The 19,788-nt window shown below is 39.3% G+C and overlaps 1 protein-coding gene across 1 annotated transcript in view; it reads left to right on the plus strand.

Moving 5' to 3' along the window:
* The first annotated feature begins 1,562 nt into the window (after nucleotides 1–1,562).
* LOC145979547 (clavesin-2-like) overlaps nucleotides 1,563–19,788 on the plus strand; it is a 60,746-nt gene continuing 42,520 nt past the window's right edge. The window contains exon 1 of the mRNA XM_083112518.1: nucleotides 1,563–1,711. Coding sequence (XP_082968644.1) covers nucleotides 1,702–1,711 — 10 coding nt within the window. The 5' untranslated portion in view covers nucleotides 1,563–1,701. The remainder of the gene's footprint in view (nucleotides 1,712–19,788) is intronic.

Below are 19,788 nucleotides of genomic sequence, written 5' to 3' on the forward strand. Positions count from 1 at the left end.
CCCACTAAAATATATACATATTTATAAGAAATAATATTATAACATATTCAAATTATACCTTCTATATTCTAAAGAAGAAATGCGTCATTCATAAAACTATCTACCATATAAAAAAGTGTGTGTATTCCTTTCATACATGTGAAGCGCCATGGGCCTGGGCATGGGGTTGTTTGTCAGTGTTCCCGGGTTCGAATCTTGTCCTGGACATAGATGTTAGAGAGTGTAGATAATTTACTAGTTATACAGAATTACTACAAGGGAAAGGATATTTCGAATTTTAGGTCTCACAATAATTATTATGCAGTACTATCTTGGAAGATATAGTACTCGTCCTGGTATTGGTAGACCTTTGAAAGTGACAAATAGGAGAGTTCCAGATGACTTGCGTTTGGATGGGAAAGACACGTATTTTTTAAAAAAATCGAACGCCGATTCGATGTGCCATAAGAACGCAACAAAAAAGTGCAACCAATATCATACTTTTTACAACTCAAATTATTTTGAAAAGTTTCACAATTAGTATTTGCACATCATACATATTTCTTTACTTATTAAGACATAAATGTTAAATTAAAATATATTTGCTTGTTTATGAAATATTAATAATTGTTTAACATTATCTGAGCACATATTGTGTAAATCTCCTTTTAGAGTAGTTAAAGAAATAAATAAAACTAAGAATCAAAAATAAAGGTGTCACAATGCCGAAGTAAAATAAAGGATATCGATCAATCAATCTTTGTGAGTGTTCCTTAATCAATTTCGTCGTACCAGCACTAAGTCTCATAGTCGCGAATAGTCAAAAGGGGCACTAAAGCTTTGGTAAAAGAACAAAAGTAAAATAAAATAGGCATCAAGGCAATTACATTTCTTTTTGCAGCCTCCCCGATGGCGTAGTGGTAACGCCATCTCCTTGTAATCAAGAGGTTCCGAGTTCAATACTCTTTGGAGGCACATAGTAGTTCTGATCACACTTTAGACTCTAGTTAAAGTCCCAATTAGCCTACTGTGTATAAAGAGGACTTAAAACAACTCAATCAACCATTTATTTTGAATATGATGTGAGATCCCCTATTTCCCGAGGAGATTACAGGCAGGGGCGGGGATAGGGTTCCAAAACTGGGGGAGCAAGGTGTCAAAGGAGAGGGCAAAGGCAGTATATTTCCTTTGTCGATAAGGTTTAGAATAGTGCGGGGGCAAAAGTGACGAAAAGTATGTGGGGAGGCAACTAACCCCCGTCGCCGCCACTGATTACAGGTGTTTTCATTATTTCTTACAATTGAGGGCGCAAATGGAGGCAGCTACTGAAAAAGGGAAATGAACCAAACTGTATGAGAAAAAATACACAGATCGCTTACGTACATTTATTTTTTCTTTCACTTCTCTCTGCTATTTCAAAATCACGTTTACGTATCGAACCGAAAAGTCACACGTCTACATCTACTGACAATTTTCTCAACTACGGACACTTTCGGAGAACTGTTTTCAGCGTATATTATCCCTCCGTTCCGTTGCTCTCCCAAGAGATGGCACCACCATCGAAATCATTACCGCAGAGGAAGGAGCGCGTTCGATTTCCAAGCTTTCTGTGCTTCTGGTTTTCTGTGCTCCACCGGGTTTTCCAAAATTGCAAAATCCTACCAGCTGTAGCTCAAGTAGTGAAACCATGGACACTCTAGTGAACGAAACGTAGTATCTGTAATGAAATTTGGTAAGTGGAACCTTCTCTTCTTGACATTTCACAGGTATTACCGGTTGCTGCGGTGGTATGCATGCTTTAGATATCGGTTACTGTGTTAGTGGAGCATGTGCCAGGGCAATCGATAAAGCATTGTGCATTAATAACATAGAGGCTAGGATATTTCCTCGACGCTTCAGGAAGAAATTTATAACTGTTTTCATATTTCCGGTTTGTTACGAAACTGTTCAGTTTATGAGTGAATATATAGGGGCTTTGTATCTGATTTTCATTTGACATACGAACTTGTAATTTATGCGTACTTTGAATATTATTGAAAACTATAAAAGGCGTAATGGTACAATCACAAAATAATAAATGCTTCGTATGCATTGAATACCGTTTTAGTATATGCTGCTATTCACAATGTGGTCCTAAAAATATCGGTGCGGTTGCATGCGGTTGTTTTTTGATGTACGATATTTATCAGTGCAGTGTCATATTACTTCATAGACTCTTTGGTCAAGGACACGTCAAACACTCCCCTTATACACACATACATACATACATCCACGTGTTCAAAATTTACAAATTATATATGTATTTGATCTGTGTGTGTGTGTGGGTCGATACCCGGTGGAGGTACACAGTGGTTCGGATCCCACTTTAAACTGTAGGTCCAGTCCCGATTAGCCTTACTGTGCATTAAGTGGACTTAAAATACCAAATCAATCAATGTGTGTGTGTGTGTGTTGAAGCGGTTAATGCGCGGCAGATATATTTCAGTACCCAACCTCCATGGAGGAGTGGTTATTTCACCGTGTCACGATGCCAGGGGAAAGGGTTAGAATCACGGCCTGGGTGTGGTGCTCTTTGAGAGTGCCTTTTCATAAATTTCATCATATCACTCATCTTTATCGTAACGACTAAACAAAAGTGGCAAAATGCGACTCTAAATTAGGAAAATCAAGTTAAAATATATTTCTGTTTCACTAGCACGAATTGGTTTCATGTATTGACATGAAAATATCCCAATGTAGATTCACTGTATCAATGAAACTGATACGGGGTAAACAGTGAAAGAATGATAATAATACACGGCTTTATTATTTGATTACAAACTGACAACGTTACTACTACGCTATATGGCAGGCCAAAAACACTAGATCCCAAACAGTGAAATATTGTGTAGTATTTTTATTTGCAATAATTAACCCTAGCTTACCTATGAAGTACGAGAAACTTACTTACCTGAGGGGGGCGGTACCACCCACACGTTTTGTACATCACTGAATTTGAAGAAACGATTTTGTTACTGAATCACTGCCTCCTTTGCAGTTATTAATTTATTATAATAATTAAAAAAATACCATCAATACTATAAAATAATTAGCAAATTCCATGCATGTCACACCATTCATTAAAACTCACAAACACCAAACTATTTTTTTCAATGCCATTTTATTTATATTTGTTCAGTTATATATTAATTATAATAACTAACTAACTCTCTACTTTTCTTAAACCCGAAGGTTTATGGCTACGGCAGCACAAGCCGTTCTGTTCCTATCCTGGCCAAGTTCAATCTAATCTTTTCCATTCTTACCGATTTCCTTTAGGTCCATCTCAGTTTCATGTCTTTTAAAAGGTATGGCGTTACAGGAAACAATCCTCCAGGAACATCCCAGATAGAGACTGTTACACGTTTGGCTTCATAGTACACACTATGTGCCTTTAGTATACAAGAGCGTACGGTTTGTTTCAATGTTTTAACATCCTTTTCAAAGCATTCAGTTTCCTGCGTACCATATTGGAGCTTCCTCCTGTAATTCTGTAATAACGAATGCTGTAACATTGTTCGAAATAAACAGAAAAGTGATAAGAAATCCGTGACTACACAGAGAAAATGCTTATTATTACCAAAATAATAATAATAATAATTTGTTTAAATGGGTGACAAATATCGACCATTTCTTTAGATTATCCGACAGATTCGTTTAAAATTGATTGGGACTAGTACCACATCAGTTTTGCTTCCTGTTGTGCTATTTAACCAAATCTAATCTAGGTCCCGGGTTCGATACCCGGTGGAGGCACAAGTGGTTCGGATCCCACTTTAAACTGTAGGTCCAATCCCGATTAGCCTTACTGTGCATAAAGTGGACTTAAAACACCAATTCAACAAATGTAATCTAACCTAACCTAACCCCATACTGTCTGTGCTAACACTAATGACGTCACGTCACGTCAGACAATCCGATTGCTTAAAACTGTAGTGGCTGCAATCACTACCTTTATAATGACCAAATTTAGTAAACGCTATCATTTTTCTATGTCTACCAAAAATATTGATCAAACGGGTTTTGTTAATGCAAACAAATTAGTTTTTATGTGTACAGTGGGATTCATAAATATTTCCAAGCAAATTGTCAATGAAAATGTTCATTCTCTTGGTTTTACACAATGAGAGCTTCGAGAATTGAAACGAAACAACAAAGGAGCTGCTCACAACCTCTTCACGAGTATACAGAAAAAAAAATCATTCCTTAACTACACGTAGGATTCAAGACAAAAATTATGGAAATAATCGTGGACAATTACCTAGAAATACTTGTGCATTCTACTGACATAAGCTGATCTAGATTTTCCTTGGGGGGGAGGGGCACAGATTAAGTTCTTGGAATCTGAGCTACCACCAGCAGGAAATGAACCTGCAGGACCCTTTTGATTAAAAAATGATAGCAGTGACGACGATTAGGTGGGGCTGTTTCCCCCACACACACTTTTTGCCACTTTTACCCATGCACTATGCTAAACTTAATTTAGCAAGGGAAAATAAAGTGTCCTTGCCCCCCTCCCAAAGTTCTGGCACCTTGTACCCCTAGTTTTGGAACCCACTCGCCGCCACTGAGTGATGGCATAAGTGTAGATTTTTGTAGTTCTTAGTTATTTGCATTAATGATGATTACAGAAAGGGGCAAGCCTGAGAATCCATTTCATCAGGTGAAACTGTCATGAACATTGGAAATATTGAACCTTTGGTTTTGTGTCCATCGTTTGACGTTATTGCCTTGTAATCAACAAGTCCTGGATTTGATTTCCAGTGTAGACTTATTTAATGTGACTAGTAAATATAGTCTAGATTAACGTATGAGGGATTCTTTTATGGACTGAAAGCATTATTTCTCGAACATTGTTAGGTATAATAGAATGTTATCAAAAAATATTTTAAACATACTTAGTCTCCATTATGGTATGGCCACGTGCCCCCTTTGTCCCTCCAGCTAGATCCGCCAATGGAACAGAGCTATAGTCACAAGATTTTGCATTTTTTAAAAAAAGGGAGATCTATAAAATATAATTTAATAAAGATTGAGTTATTTTGAATCGGTACAGTTAGAGCAGATTATAATTTATGTTCTTGAATACCTAGAAAAAAAAACGGCGAAATGGACGTCACATAGGATCCAAGTTGGCCGCAAAGCTTTTGTTGTTAAAAAAATGGAACTTCTACCGTTTTTATTACTTCACTCAAGACTATAATAAACTATAGAGTTTTGTTCCCTATATTATAGAGTATCATAAAATTGGTGGCCCAACGTCTCAAGCAAAGAAGGTGGTAGAGTGTTGAAAGTTTTCAATGTTTCTGAAAAAATATATATACATTTATTACAACAACACTTAATTTTAATTTAAATTTGGATCATTTTCATACTCCATTTGAATTTTGAATTTGAATTCTAATTTTTGGGCCTCCGTCATGTTATACGGTGTCCAGCCCCTTTGATTTCCTAAAATAACTGTAATGTCGTTTACTAAAATATTAAAACATCCTGACTTCGGGTAAAAGCTGAAGCTGTAAAGGAGCACTCAGAACACATAAGGATAAAACACAGACGCCAGGGCCTCGTTAGTCTGCAAAATGCAGTCCAGGAGAGGGTGTACTACGTGGAAGTGAGGTTGACAATTGGGTGTCCTATGTGGAAGGATAACCCCTTGCACCCCTTTCATTCTCTATGATTGTATGCAGCGTGTCCCGTTTGAAATGTCCTATTTTCATTACACTATTTCTCCCAAAAAAGTGTCCGCGGTGGCTCAGTCGGTAACGCGTTTGACTACCATGCTAAAGGTCCCGGATTCGATCCCCGGCCGGTTCAAATCCGGGAACTTTTCTAACGTTGGAAGCGGGCCCGGCGCCCACCCAGCGTCGAATAACATGGGTACCTGGGGGAAAACCTGGGGGATAAAGGCGGTCAGGGGCGTGATGCTGATCACATCACCCCCACTCACGACCGGATCAAGAAAGTGTGGGGCGTTACCCCCACACCCCCTATACGCCTTCATGGCGTGGTGCTATGCACAGGGGAGCACTTTACCTTTTTTTTATTTCTCCCAAAATATTAAACATATCAAAATGAACTAAAAAATAATTAATGTCTGACGCATCAACTTTGTATAGAAAAAATATACCACTTCAACATGTGCCTGACCAGTCACACGAAGGATAACCAACCGATGATCGATTTCTCTCTATGTGCGTTGAAGCATTTCAGGTGTGACGGTTGCAATGACATTTTCAATGCGCTCACGCAGTTGCTGGATGTTCGCTACTTTTGTCGCATGCACCTGTCCTTGACGTACCCCCACAAGAAGAAGTCCAGATGGATTATATCAGCCGAGCTAAGTTCTGCGTACCAGCAAACGACCTGTGCTTTCTCTGCGACGGTCTCCATTTCACTATGCCTGCTGCCACCTGGCGTTGATTTGGAATATCAAACAATTTCCAACAAAACTCGTACGTTTCACCTTCTATATGGCCCCCTAGAGAAAACAAAATATATATACACACATTAATTCATAATCGCAAAATAAAAATAGACATTTGAAATGGGACACGCTGTATTATATAGTTCTGGGCAAATAGACAAGCAGGCTATTTTGTGATCACGTTAACTACACCCTGTCTTGAGAAGGTGTCGACCATAACGGTAGAGAAAGAGAGGAAGCGAGAAAGCGAGTGGGCGGAGCAAAGTAGTGTGACCTGCTGCAAACAGAAGGTAGCTGCAGCCATGTTTACCCCTTCGTGGACTCACTTCCCCTCTCACGCTCTCATTGGGGGAGCCCCCTCCAATCACTATTTGCGAAGAGGGCTTGTTTTGGTTTCCGTGTCACAGAGTGTAAAAGAGTGAAGAAGAAGGGGCTAAAGCTCATATGTATGGAATTTTGAAAAGGCAAACCTATAAAACACACTAGAATAATCCTGTTTGGTGTTTGTTAATTAGTATATGTAACAAGTGCTCTCGGGTTACCAGCCAGAACACTTGAATCACGTCGCCAGGAAAACTACAATTCCTATTTTAATATATGTAATTTGAACATTGGAAATTAAGAAGTAAAGAATATATTACTATAAACCACAAATAATTATTATATGTTCTATGGAAAAGAATAGACAATTCAGTGAATAAATCATTCATTTATATATATAATATAGCGGTGGCTCAGTCGGTAACGCGTCTGACTACCATGCTCAAGGTCCCGGGTTCGATCCCCGGCCGGTTCAAATCCGGGAACTTTTCTAACGGTGAAAGCGGCCCCGGCGCCCACCCAGCGTCGAATAACATGGGTACCTGGGGGAAACCCTGGGGGGTAAAGGCGGTCAGGGGCGTGATGCTGATCACATCACCCCCACTCACGACCGGATCAAGAAAGTGTGGGGCGTTACCCCCACACCCCCTATACGCCTTCATGGCGTGGTGCTATGCACAGGGGAACACTTTACCTTTTTTTTTTTTTTTAATATATAATATATATATATATAATATATAATCACTTAGCCTTCACATGTGACGAAGAAACTAGTCAACTAATTCTGATGAGGAGAGAGGAATTTGTGATTTTCTTTCTTACATTTTCGCTGCTTCAAAGAACTTTCACTTTAAGCCATTTTTCAGAAATTGACACACTTTCATTAACATGTAATATGGATTTGCAAGGATATGCTAGATTATGTTGCTTATTCTTGTCTCGACAAATTATCTAAATTCTGAGGTTCGAACAATACCCGGAATAGCGTGTTGCTTTTCTAATTCCCACTCAATTAAATCTGTCCCGACCTTGGGTTATACGTCATAAACTCCGTCAGGCGAAATGACTCCGCGTATTGATCCGAACTCTGCCACGGTGTCACGTCATATAGTCACGTGACTGCATGCGGTTGGTGAATTGCAAGCAGGTTTTATCTTCCAATCTCAAATACCTGTATTTTCCCTGCAGCAAGAATAGGTATAGTGTACATTATTGTAACATAGCAGGATTTTCAATTTCATCATTCACGAAGGAAAATAATTTAGTGAAGAATATAGCCCCAGTATAAGTTGTACCAAAAATGTATGAGTCTTTATTAAATTATTTACGATTCTTATATCTGACTTCAAGTAAGAAATTACGTTTGTGTGAAAGGCCTGCACGTGAACCGGAGGAAACCCGTCCACAAGGAGGTGCGCCTAAAATAATATGCAACACGCACGTCAACCCTGCTGTTGGACGATTGCGTAAGCAAGCTTGCCTGAGCAAGATTTCACAGGCCTCGAGACGTGCCAGGTTTTTCTCTTTACCGGATCCTAGGAGTCACGTAATATTTGATGTAGTTGCTTCAAGTCCGGCGCGAGGACTACTGTCAGGTTTGTCAACTGCAAATAAATTTCACTACGCATGGAGACATTTGAATTTATGTTAATCGCAGGGGGCCTGAAGTTGTATAACTGTTAGATTTTATAACTTCGCAAATTAATCTTTTTTCCGTAAGAATGTTTGATTATTGTGTCAAAGTTGTGAAGGATCAGTTGCGTTTTATTATTCCATGTACCGGCGTACGCGGGGTTGGAGGGAGCTGATGGGGCTACGCCTCTACGCCTCCTCTCGAAATTTTGAGAAAATCAAAACTTTCAAATGAAAGCAGTAAAGAACTCGGGGAAAGAAAACGTGGGAAATGAAAACTCACCTTAAAATAACCTCTGATTACCATTTCCGTCTTTCAACAGCTTTAAAAACGAAGGAGCGGTGATTTAAAAAAAAAAATGTTTATTCCACCCCTGCCTAGGAAAAGGTATGTAATATCTACGTTTAAAATTTCAGAGTCCTTCGAAAAAAATCCTGGATACGCTAGCGGCTCCAAGTGAGTGTATCCGTGTGTGTGTGGGGGGGGGGGAGGTCAATGTAAATGCAGGAAAGAAAATCACCTGAAAAGTCACGAACGGGAAATAAATTACAATATGCAAAAATCTTTTGTAGTATAAATACTGTTTTAATCACACATTTTATGAACAGAATGTAATGGTTGAATAAGTGCTGCATCGTACCTAAATTAAGGATAAAATTCCCTTCGCTATTAAATTTACGAAAATAAAACAACCTATCTTTGTACCATTCAGGGGATAATAATACTAAGCAAGTCTCGAATAGTATAAATTTTCAAAAAGGGTAGGGTATATTTTGAGCAATAATTCGGGTATTAGAAAAATTTCACCAGAGAGAAAACCTGTAGCAAATGTTTTCAAAGTTCTTCGTAAAATAGTTTAATACAGAAATTCCACTGTGCGAAAATTATATTTACCATGGTGCATTTTGCATAACTTGCTTTGTACTCCTTTGGATCCCAAGCGTCTCGATCGAGATTCACAAAAGTAAGCCACACGGTCCCAAGCGTCTCGATAGAGACGCTTGGGATCCAAAGGAGTACGAAGCAAGTTATGCAAAATGCACCTTGGTAAATATAATTTTCGCACAGTTTTTACGTTATAACTTTTCTATTTTTGGCTAGAATTTCGATTTTTCTTTTTTATATTGTTCCTAACACATGTATTTAACAGAAATGTTTCTTGCACCTTTTTTTTTTCTTCATGAAAACGGAGGTGAAAAGGCGGGAAAAGGGACTTCTCTTTTGCGTCTCTTTTCAAGGGAAAAGATAAATTTCAAACATTTCAACAATTTTTTAAAATAATTTTTGGGGGTTTTCTCCCTTCCCCCTCCATATATACGCCAAATTTGCATAAATTTTGCATTTTGTGCATTTTGACATTTTTTCGTGGGGGGGGGCGGGGGGAAACACCATTTTTTTAAAAGAAAAGTATTTTTGAGGGGATTTCCCCCCTTTCCCCCTCCATATGTACGCCGAATGTGCATAAATTATATATCGTCTGAATCTGTGATTCATTCTGCGTACAACGGTGTATCTTTTATATCTCTAGGGCATATAGTTTCTGAGGTATAGTCATTTCAAGGTATCGCTGCATTTTGAAGCTTGAATCAGTGGCGTGCCCACCATTCCTTTTGGGGTTACAACTCAAGTTACATTGGTCATACGACAATGATGCAAATATTTTTCTGTTTCTTACATGCCAGCGATAATTTCTATGTGTATTTTGAACTTTTCATATCCTTTTTTTCGGGGGGTGGCGGGGGACGAAACCCCATCAAGGGATTTCCCCCCCTCTCCCCCTCCATATATACGCCGAATGTGCATAAATTATATATCGTCTGAATCTGTGATTCATTCTGCGTACAACGGTATATAGTTCATATCTCCAGGGCAAATAGTCTCTGAGCTAAAGTCATTTCAAGGTACTGCTGCATTCTAAAGCTTGAATCAGTGGCGTGCCCACCATTCCTTTTGGGGGTTACAACTCAAGTTACATTGGTCATATGATAATAATGCAAATATTTTTGTGTTCCTTATATGTCAGCGATCATTTCCATGTGCATGTCGACACTGTCATGTACTTTTTTCGGGGGGGGGGGCGGGAGGGGACGAAACCCAATTTTTTTTAAAAAAGTATTTTCAGGGCATTTCCCCCCTTTCCCCTCCATATATACGCCGAATTTGCATACATATCATATACTCTGAATATCTGGTTCATTCCGCTTACAACGGTATATCACTTATCTCTCTAGGGCAATTAGTCTCCGATCTACACTCATTTAATTGAAACTCTGCATTTTGCTCAAAATCGGCTCGGGACCGTGAAGCTTACTTGTGAAAATGGCCTTGGGACTCAAAAGGTTATATTGGTGTGAGCAATACAACCTTCATAGATATATATATATATATATCTTCATTTTCAAATTGATTACATGTGAAGAACATTTCACGTGCTCCACGAAATATTTAGAATCTAAAAGTTGGCAACACTACCTGCATGACTCATGTATCTGGAGCCGTACAGCAAGGTGGGTCTTTGGAATCGTGCAAGGCCTGCCAGTTACACGTGGGCTTTGATGCTCGAAGCTTCAATACCCACGCAGGAAATTATTACTGGCTGACTCGTTAGGTGGGAGAAAGAGAAAATTCCGGCCCGGCGACCAGGCGGGCTTAGTAAGCGTAGTTGCCTTCTCACTTTTTGACACTTTTGCTCCTGCCCCACTATGCTAAAACTTATCTACCAAAGGATAGTAAAATGTTCCCACCCCCACCAGTTCTGAAACACAAACGCCGCCGCTGCCAATGTGTAATAAATTACGAAATTAGGGAAAGAATTGTGAGTATATACTTGACATAAAATTAGTGCGTAAAGACTACATTTACTATACAATGCAGATTTCATAAAATTTAGGTTTTATGTGTGAAGATGAAGAGGAAGTATAACTTGTAATATTGTTCTGCTTAAATTTATTAGGTAAGGTAAAGTATCCCATGCACTACTAGGGGGAGGGCAGTTGATGCTCTCCTTATTTTTTGCCTGTATGGTAAACTTTACCCAAAAAGGGAAAGTAAATCCCCCCCGTTTTGCAACCAAATCGCCGTCCGTGCATAGCACATTTAGGATATAAGAGGGTAGGGCTCCGCATATTCCCGATCTCGGTCATTGTGGAGGTAATGCGATCAGTACCACGTTCCGACCGCCTTTACCCCTCAGGGTGGATCTGAGGCTAGGTGAGTCCCACACCCGCTTTATGTGGAGACAAGGCCTGAAAATTTCAGACCTTAGATCACATACTACAAGAATAGAACCCAGGTCTCCAGCGTGACAATCAGGCGCCTTACCGATTTGAGCACCGCGGCTTAAATATATTATGGAGAGATAGTTATTTATTTGCTTGTATATTTCCACAAGATTAGTAGGAGTTATTTTTATAAACAAAATGGACAGAACCTAGAAGCTTTAATATACGGCAAATGAGTTAAGAACATGGACGTTACACATCCATTTGCTTTCTATTTGTAACGTACTTCCATATCATTCGAAGAAAATTCACATTGATCATTTAGTAATAAGCGAGAAGCTAAGATAAGCTGTAATGAGCTTCCCCAGGTCGTAGTAAATAAAAACTAAATATTAACTTTAGTAAAAGGTTAGCTCCTCGTACACTAAATTTACAAGATGCATGCTTAGGACTTTCCTTTTGAACTAGCCATAAAGGCCGAAGGAGAACGAACAGTCCTTAATTGTGTGCGTTGATAAGTATACTTCTCTCCCTACAGCATCTATTGCCTCGTTGGCCTGGAGATCTAAAAATGTCCATTTGGATTATCGAGTAATCGGTGAGATATCACAAGTCCCAGATTTTTACGAGATTTGAAAACTTAACTTGAAATAGATTGACAAGGGATCTTCCTTTCTCAACCCATTGTCTGCTCGAGTTATTGTTTCAAGTACAATTAATGTACATATAGGCTAGTTAGGACTGAACCTGCAGTTTAAAGTTGGATGCTAAGCACTACGTGCTTGCAGCGGGTATCGAACCCATTGAGTAGAAGGCTGGTTGTCTTGTACACAATTAATCACTGTGCGAATTAAGTTTTTTTTGCTTTGGAAGGGGGCAGGTGCCCACTCAGTTTCGTATTTGAAATTTCATTTCGGGAGAAGGATTCCCGGTTCGATACCCTGTGAAGCCACATGGTGGTCCGGATCCCACTTTAAACTGTAGGTTCACTCTCGATTAGCCTTACTGTGTATAAAGTGGACAGCACCAACTGAATCAACCAATCAATCATTTCGGGAGGGAACTATGGGTTTTTACATGTATGAAAATGTGTATATGTTACCATCTAATAAATTAAATATTGCCTTGCAGTTCTAGGTACCTTATAAAATTGCATGTAACCTACGTAATTAAATCTTATGATAACATTTAAACGTAATCTAGAGACAAATTATCTATTTAGTCTTGCCATAAATACTGTTACAAACTTTTGGCTTGTACGTACTAAACATCCGGTAGGCAGGCTCATGAGCCATGCTTGTGCTGAAGCTCACTACTGACTATTGTGTGTTCAACTGTGGAAGAGTAAGTGTGTGTCTTCTTGTGCTTAGCATGGAGCAGGGCAAATATGAAAACAGATTAGCCGTAATTGCTCTGCATATGGTTGGAAAGCCACTCACTGAGTTTTTCCAGTCCCTAAAACCCTGAAGATCAGCAAAAGGTTTTATCGTACAATCCATAGATTCACTGAGACTAGTGTGAAAGATCGCCCAAGAGTTCGTCGACTTCACACTGTATGAAGAGCGGCGACTGTTAAAAGAGTGGTGGCTCGCGTCCGTCGAAATCCCATCTGGAAGCAAGTGATAATGGCACTTAAGCTGAACATTTCACAACAATCAATGTTCAGGGTGCTTAACGAAGAACTTGGACTTGGAGTTTACCGACAGAATACTGGACATTTCCTGACGCCTCACCTGAAGAAGCAGAGGGAACTGAAATGGAGACGGCCCCTGCAGTGGTACGGCGCCAATTTGCATTGCAGGATCCTCTTTACTCAGGAGAATTTGTTTACCACTGAAGAAAAATTTAACTCCCAAAATGAAAGGGTGTATGCGTCAAGCTCTCGAGAAGTTCGTGAGAGATTTCCCAAAGTTCAGAGATGCCATCAGCACTCCTCAGCCATGGTTTGGTAGGGGTAAGCTATGAGGATTCCACCAGACTTCATTTTTGCAAAAAGGGTTTACAAACCGGTGCGAAATTGTATGCGGAAAGTGTCCTGGACCCTCAAGTGATGCTGTTGACCCAGGCAATGTTTCACAAATAATCACGGAACTTCCAGAAAGATTTTGACCGAGCCATAAAGTGAAGATGACGCAACGGTGGCTGGATCCCAACATTCCTGATTTCACCTCCACTGCTGATTGGTCATCTGTTAGTCCTGATCAAAATGTCGAGGACTACAAACTATGGTAAGTGCTAGAGCGGACAGTCTGCAAGAAGAGGCAACGTATAATTTAAACTTTAAAGCACTCCCTGATGGCAGCAGGCGCAGACTTTCCCATCCAAACCACCCGTGCTGCAATATATGCCTGACTAGAGACACTTCGAGCCTGTGTGGGGGTAAAAAGTGGGCACTTTAAAAACTGATTGGTGCTATTTCTGTGCAATATATGCAAGTGTAACATACTAAAAGAAAATTTAAAAATTTGAAACCATATTCAACTTATTCACAAAATAACGTGTAACAGTATTTATGCCTAGACTAGGTACATTCTAATTGAACACAAACTTATACACAATAAGAGCTTTCAATCTTATAACACCGAAGACTTCACCAAATATTTCTTGCCCAAGTTCAAATTGAAAGTCCAGTGTGTTGTGAACACTTTAATACATGTAATATATCAGCACTATGCCATGAAAACGTATGTGGAAAGCAGCCTGCGGAAATGAGATGAACCCTCTGTTGACTTGTCGAGGTTGGTCAATTGCAGAATGATGTCCTTTAATCCACAAGGCTGCATACTTTAGGCAGGGAAATCTTTGATGACTGAGGCCATTAATGGACACGAATGATTTTTAAACTGTGTTATTTACACAGTTAAGAAATGCTACACTATATGCTTTCAATTCAATTTTCTTGGAGGAGGATAAAAACATCCCTTTCAGGGAAAGAAATAATTTTCCTTTGCCAGAGATTTCCACACGATCTCACCCCGATAATTTGCGCAGTGCAATTAATTACATAATAGAAGACTTCTTAAACTAAGTGTCTGTAGCAGAATTAACATTTAAGAAAATAGTTGAAGAATTAACTGAAAATTTCAATAATATGAAGCTGAGGGTATTACATTTTTATAAGATAACTAGTTGATTACTCGGCGTTGCCCGGGTATTTATTTATCCCAATCTTCTATTATACAGGAATATAATGAATTCTAACTATAGTGTAAAATGAAGTTGGTGTTGAACGGCATTGGGAATGTCACTATTCATTTTAGCGACCCAAAACACCTTGCATTTCACACTAATATCGGTTGTTTTCGATTATTTTTACATGCCACCCCTTCCTACCCCCCATAGGGGTGCCAGGGGTGTCTTACCCACACAGTATTTCTTTCCACATTGTAAGTTGTATGTGTACTAAGTTTGGTCATCGTGAATGTCACCAATTAGTTTAGACACTCCGAAAACTATGGATTCAACAGTAATCTGAATCATTTTTGAGATTTTATTTTTCACTCCATCTCACCCTCCATCCCGATAGGTGATGAACTTGGTATTGAACGGTATTGGGAGTGTCACTATTCATCTTAGCGACCCCAAATACTATGGATTCCACACTAATATCGGTCGTTTTCGATTATTTTTACATACCACCCCCTTCCACCCCTTTCCCTAGGGGTGCCAAGGGTGTCTTGGAGTTGAATGGCTCTGGGAGTGTCACTATTCATCTTAGCGACCCCGAAAACTATGGATTTCACACTAATATCGGCCTTTTTGCATGTCACCCCCTTCCCATCCCAACCCTACGGGTGCAGGGGTGTCTTGGAGTTGAACGACATTGGAAGTGTCACTACTCATCTTAGCGACACCGACAACTATGGATTCTACACTAATATAGGCTGTTTTCGATTATTTTTACATGTCACCTCTTCCCAACCCCCACCCCTAGGGGTGTCAGGGGTGTCTTGGAGTTGAACGGCATTGGGAGATTCACTATTCATCTTAGCAACCTCGAAAACTATGGATTCCACACTAATATCGGTCGTTTTTTATGTCACCCCCTTCCCAACCCCCACACCTAAGGGTGCCAGGGGTGTTTTGGAATTGAACGGCATTGGGAGTGTCACTATACATTTTAGCGACCCCGACAACTATGGATTCCACATAATATACGTCGTTTTCGATTATTTTTATATATCAACCCCTCCCCCCGTACCCTAGGGGTGCCAGGGGTGTCTTACCCCCTGAGTATTCTTTCGAGGTTGCAAGTGATACATGTGCCAAATTTGGTTGAAATCGCTCCAGGCGTTCGAGAGTTATGCTGGAACAAACACATATACATATATACATACATACATACATACCTAGGTACATACATACACACATACGAGTATCCATGTATTAGAGAAGATAAAAAAATGGTAGCTCTGGATGATTCGCAACGATTCACCGGCCTGCATGGGTTTGAATGACTCGCAGATGACTTTGTCTCTGAATAATTTTAGCATGCTGATTCCAAAAATAAAATTCATTTTTATGTTTTTTCTCAGAAAATAGCAATGGCTGCTTCAAAATTATGTGAACGATTTCAATTCCTTATATATATATATATATGTTATTGTTCATGCACATTGCTTTAAATTTTACATGTAATTCCCAAAACTGTAGGCCTACACGTTTCTTTTATAAAATTTTGAACACAGTATCTCACAAATGTTCTATGTGAGTCCCCTTTGTTACCCTGCATACATCAATTCGGTAATCCAATTCCGCCCAGACCAGTTTCAACATGTCTGCATCAACAGTTTGCACTGCAGCAGTAATGCGCTCTTTCAGTTCATTGACATCTGCGGGTAGAGGAGGTTTGTACACAATGTCTTTTAGATGTCCCCACAGAAAAAAATCACAGGGGGTTAAATCCGGGGATATTGGTGGCCAACATAGTAACTGTTGATCATTTTGAGTAGATCGCCTAATCCAGCTGTCTGTCAGTCTGTTATTGGTCTGGTAAAATATTGGTTTTAGAGAATACACATCCTCCAATTTTGAACTATAAATCACATAGAATAAATAGTAAGAATTTAATCCACAAGACACATTGGCATGAAAATTGTAAACTTTGATTACGTAACTTCCATTTTCAAAATCCCTCAGAAAAATTTCCTTCACAAAATGTCCAAGACACAATACTATATGTAATGGGTTGATTGAACTTAGGAGAAAAATCCTGATCTAGGGAAGAAATGTATGTCATGTTCCTTATCAGCATTCTAAATACTCCCAGAATCACTTTTTCGTTTGTAAACAATCGAAATTTGCCTTCTTTAAATTCATTTTATTGCGTTCTGTAATAGGCGTACTGGAATGGCGAATATGAGAATTTTGATTGTGAAATTTTGAAAAATCCTGACGTGATGGGAGGAAATGGATATCAGCAATCGAAATACTTGCACAATCACCCATTGATTTGAAATCATCCGGTATTGTTTCTAAAAATGAAGGGTGGTGTTATTATTATGATTATTTAAGTGAAATTGTTCATTTGGACGGAGTCCAGTTGCAAGTTCAATTGTTTATTACTTATGCTGTTAATTGACATTCATTCAAATAAGCCTAAAACCTACTTTTGTCAATTTGCGTGCTCTTTAGTACCTCTTCCTGGAACTCTTTCTGATAAATTAGAAAATGAATCTACAACCTAGTAATAACTGCAACTGGTCGACAGCGCCTCACCGGTTTTCAGTGCTTTCAGAACAACCCTATCTTCTATTCCAGTATTTACACGTGTGATATATTTAAATGCCTCACACTCAAGAGAGCACGAGAAGTGAAATTATATACAGGGTTACCCAAAGTCCCACACCACAGGCATATGACGATAAATGTGAAATGCTTGTGATTTCTTCTTGCACGTGAATCGTGTGACTCCTGAAGAGAGGGTAGTAGTCATTCTGCTATGTGTGTGTGGAGGCTACCCCCACGGAGATGTCGCAGTGCCGTAGGTTTTGCAGTGTGGGGCTAACAAAAAGCAAAAGATTGTTAGTGCAATCTGTTGTTGCAAAGTGGCTCCAGAGGGCTCTGAATATGGCAACTTTAATTGTGGCCACCTAGCATTAGTTGTACTGTTCAAAAAGGGACCTCCACATTATGAAAGTAATTTTTTTTCACCAATGCTCTTTTCGATTCCGGAGTGAAATGGTGAACCCGTCTTTCGTCACATGTGCTGATGCGATCCAGGAAATACTGGCCTTCCCTGACATAGCGGTCCTTCAGTTCAGTACAGACTTCAACTCTTCTGTGCCGGCCAAAAGCTGAAAGCTGGTTTGGTACCCAGCGTACTCTAACTTTTCGAATAGTAAAATGTCATGAATTATTGTGTTTCCTGTTCTTACCGAACACAATTGCACGACAGGTTAAGCGACGATTGTCAGTGATAAGCTGTTCCACGCGCTGAATGTCCCCCGGAATGACTGCTGTGGGCTGGGAACCACCACGACCGGGATTGTCGGTGACAGACGTACGGCAGCCTCTGAAGCGCTTGCACCATTCAAATGTCTTACTGCGGATGAATGTATCATCACCGTACTGTGTTTGCAGTCTTCTGTAAATTTTAGCTGGTATTATGCCGTCCTTCACTATAAACTTCATCACCACACGATGTTCCGTGTAACGTTCACAATGTTGTCCGCCATCTTGAATACTGGTCTTTGGGTCTCTGTACTGGAGTGTGCAATCAACACCGCCTACCAGTAACAGGACACAATTGCCAGTTCCTACTACATGCACCACCTCCACCCTGGGATTTGTTTTTAAACCTGTAAAAAAAAGTCTCGGATTGACTTGAACAATTTAATGTTTTAATTAATAGTGCAATGTTTTATGTATGAGCATTACATTTTTATCATACCGATATTTATATTATGATTTCGAATGAAAAATTATGTGATTTTGTTCATTAAGGAACCCGCTATTGTGTTTGTCCCTATGGTCGAAAATTATACGGGGGCTAACTCTAGCAAATTCAATAGTGTACGGTCACCACCTAACAATTTGTATATTCCTCAGAGTTTTTACCTAAGGTACCTGGTAAAACCATGTACCCAGTATGTCCTAGTAATATATTTTGTTCTTTCACATCCAAAAATGCATCACAAATTGTAAAGAAAGTTCCACAATGTTGTTTTGATAGGTATATAAGTATGTTGATACACTTATATACCGGGTGGGACAAATAAAAGTGGCCCTGAGTTTGTACCATGGAACTTTGTTCTCCGGGCCACTTTTATTTGCCCCACCCAATGACATGATATTTGCAAATAGAAATAACATTGTTTACAAACCAATAAACAATATACTGGCATGTCACATTTGTTACCAGAAGACCATGGATTAGACAACACAGTCTAGGCAAGTGAAAAGATCCTTAGTGAGTCCCATAAAGTCTACGTGAACTTGAGAGTAACAAATGTCACAATTTACGCATGTTCTTCAAGAATTACGTTGTTGTAAAGTACACATTATGAGCTTTCATAGTATGTATAGTCAGTTTATTTTCGAAACATCTCCAGCTTATTGGGAGTGTCCTACTAGCGAGCCTACCAACAGCCTAGAGCGTGAGCAACTGGGATGCAACGTCCTTTGAGATGACGTCAGCGGCGCGCTCGTTGATTGACGTATTCCGGAATTAAGACTCTCTTCCAAGCTGCCAACGCAAGAAAGCCAAAGATGAATGGAAATGATCCCACTCTACTACAGATATAAACACTTATTAATTGGAAGGTGTATTAAGTTAAATCGTCGGTATGCAATATTAGATCACGCGAACAGAATCACGAGGTCCAGCTATTTCGCTTTTGTCATCAAGTTAATGTACTTCTATAGCTAACAGGTTCAATCATGTCATTTGGACAGTCTAAATACTAATGTCATCTGTTGAATTAACCAGAACTTGGAAAGAGAAAATAGGCCATATTGAGTACTAGACCATATTGAGTTCAGGTACTTTAATGGATCTGAGCAAGTCTTATATTAGTTATCAAATTATAATTATATCCTCACAATAAACAGAGTAATCATGAAACCATAGTCTCTTAAATAACGAAAGAATTCTATGGAAAATATCAAAGGTTACAACATTTATCGGAGTAAAAATTACCTCCTAAATTAGGCATTGTTCGTCAAAA

The sequence above is a fragment of the Lepisma saccharinum genome, chromosome 26 (assembly GCF_977018435.1).
Source record: "Lepisma saccharinum chromosome 26, izLepSacc3.1, whole genome shotgun sequence".
NCBI lineage: Eukaryota > Metazoa > Arthropoda > Insecta > Zygentoma > Lepismatidae > Lepisma > Lepisma saccharinum.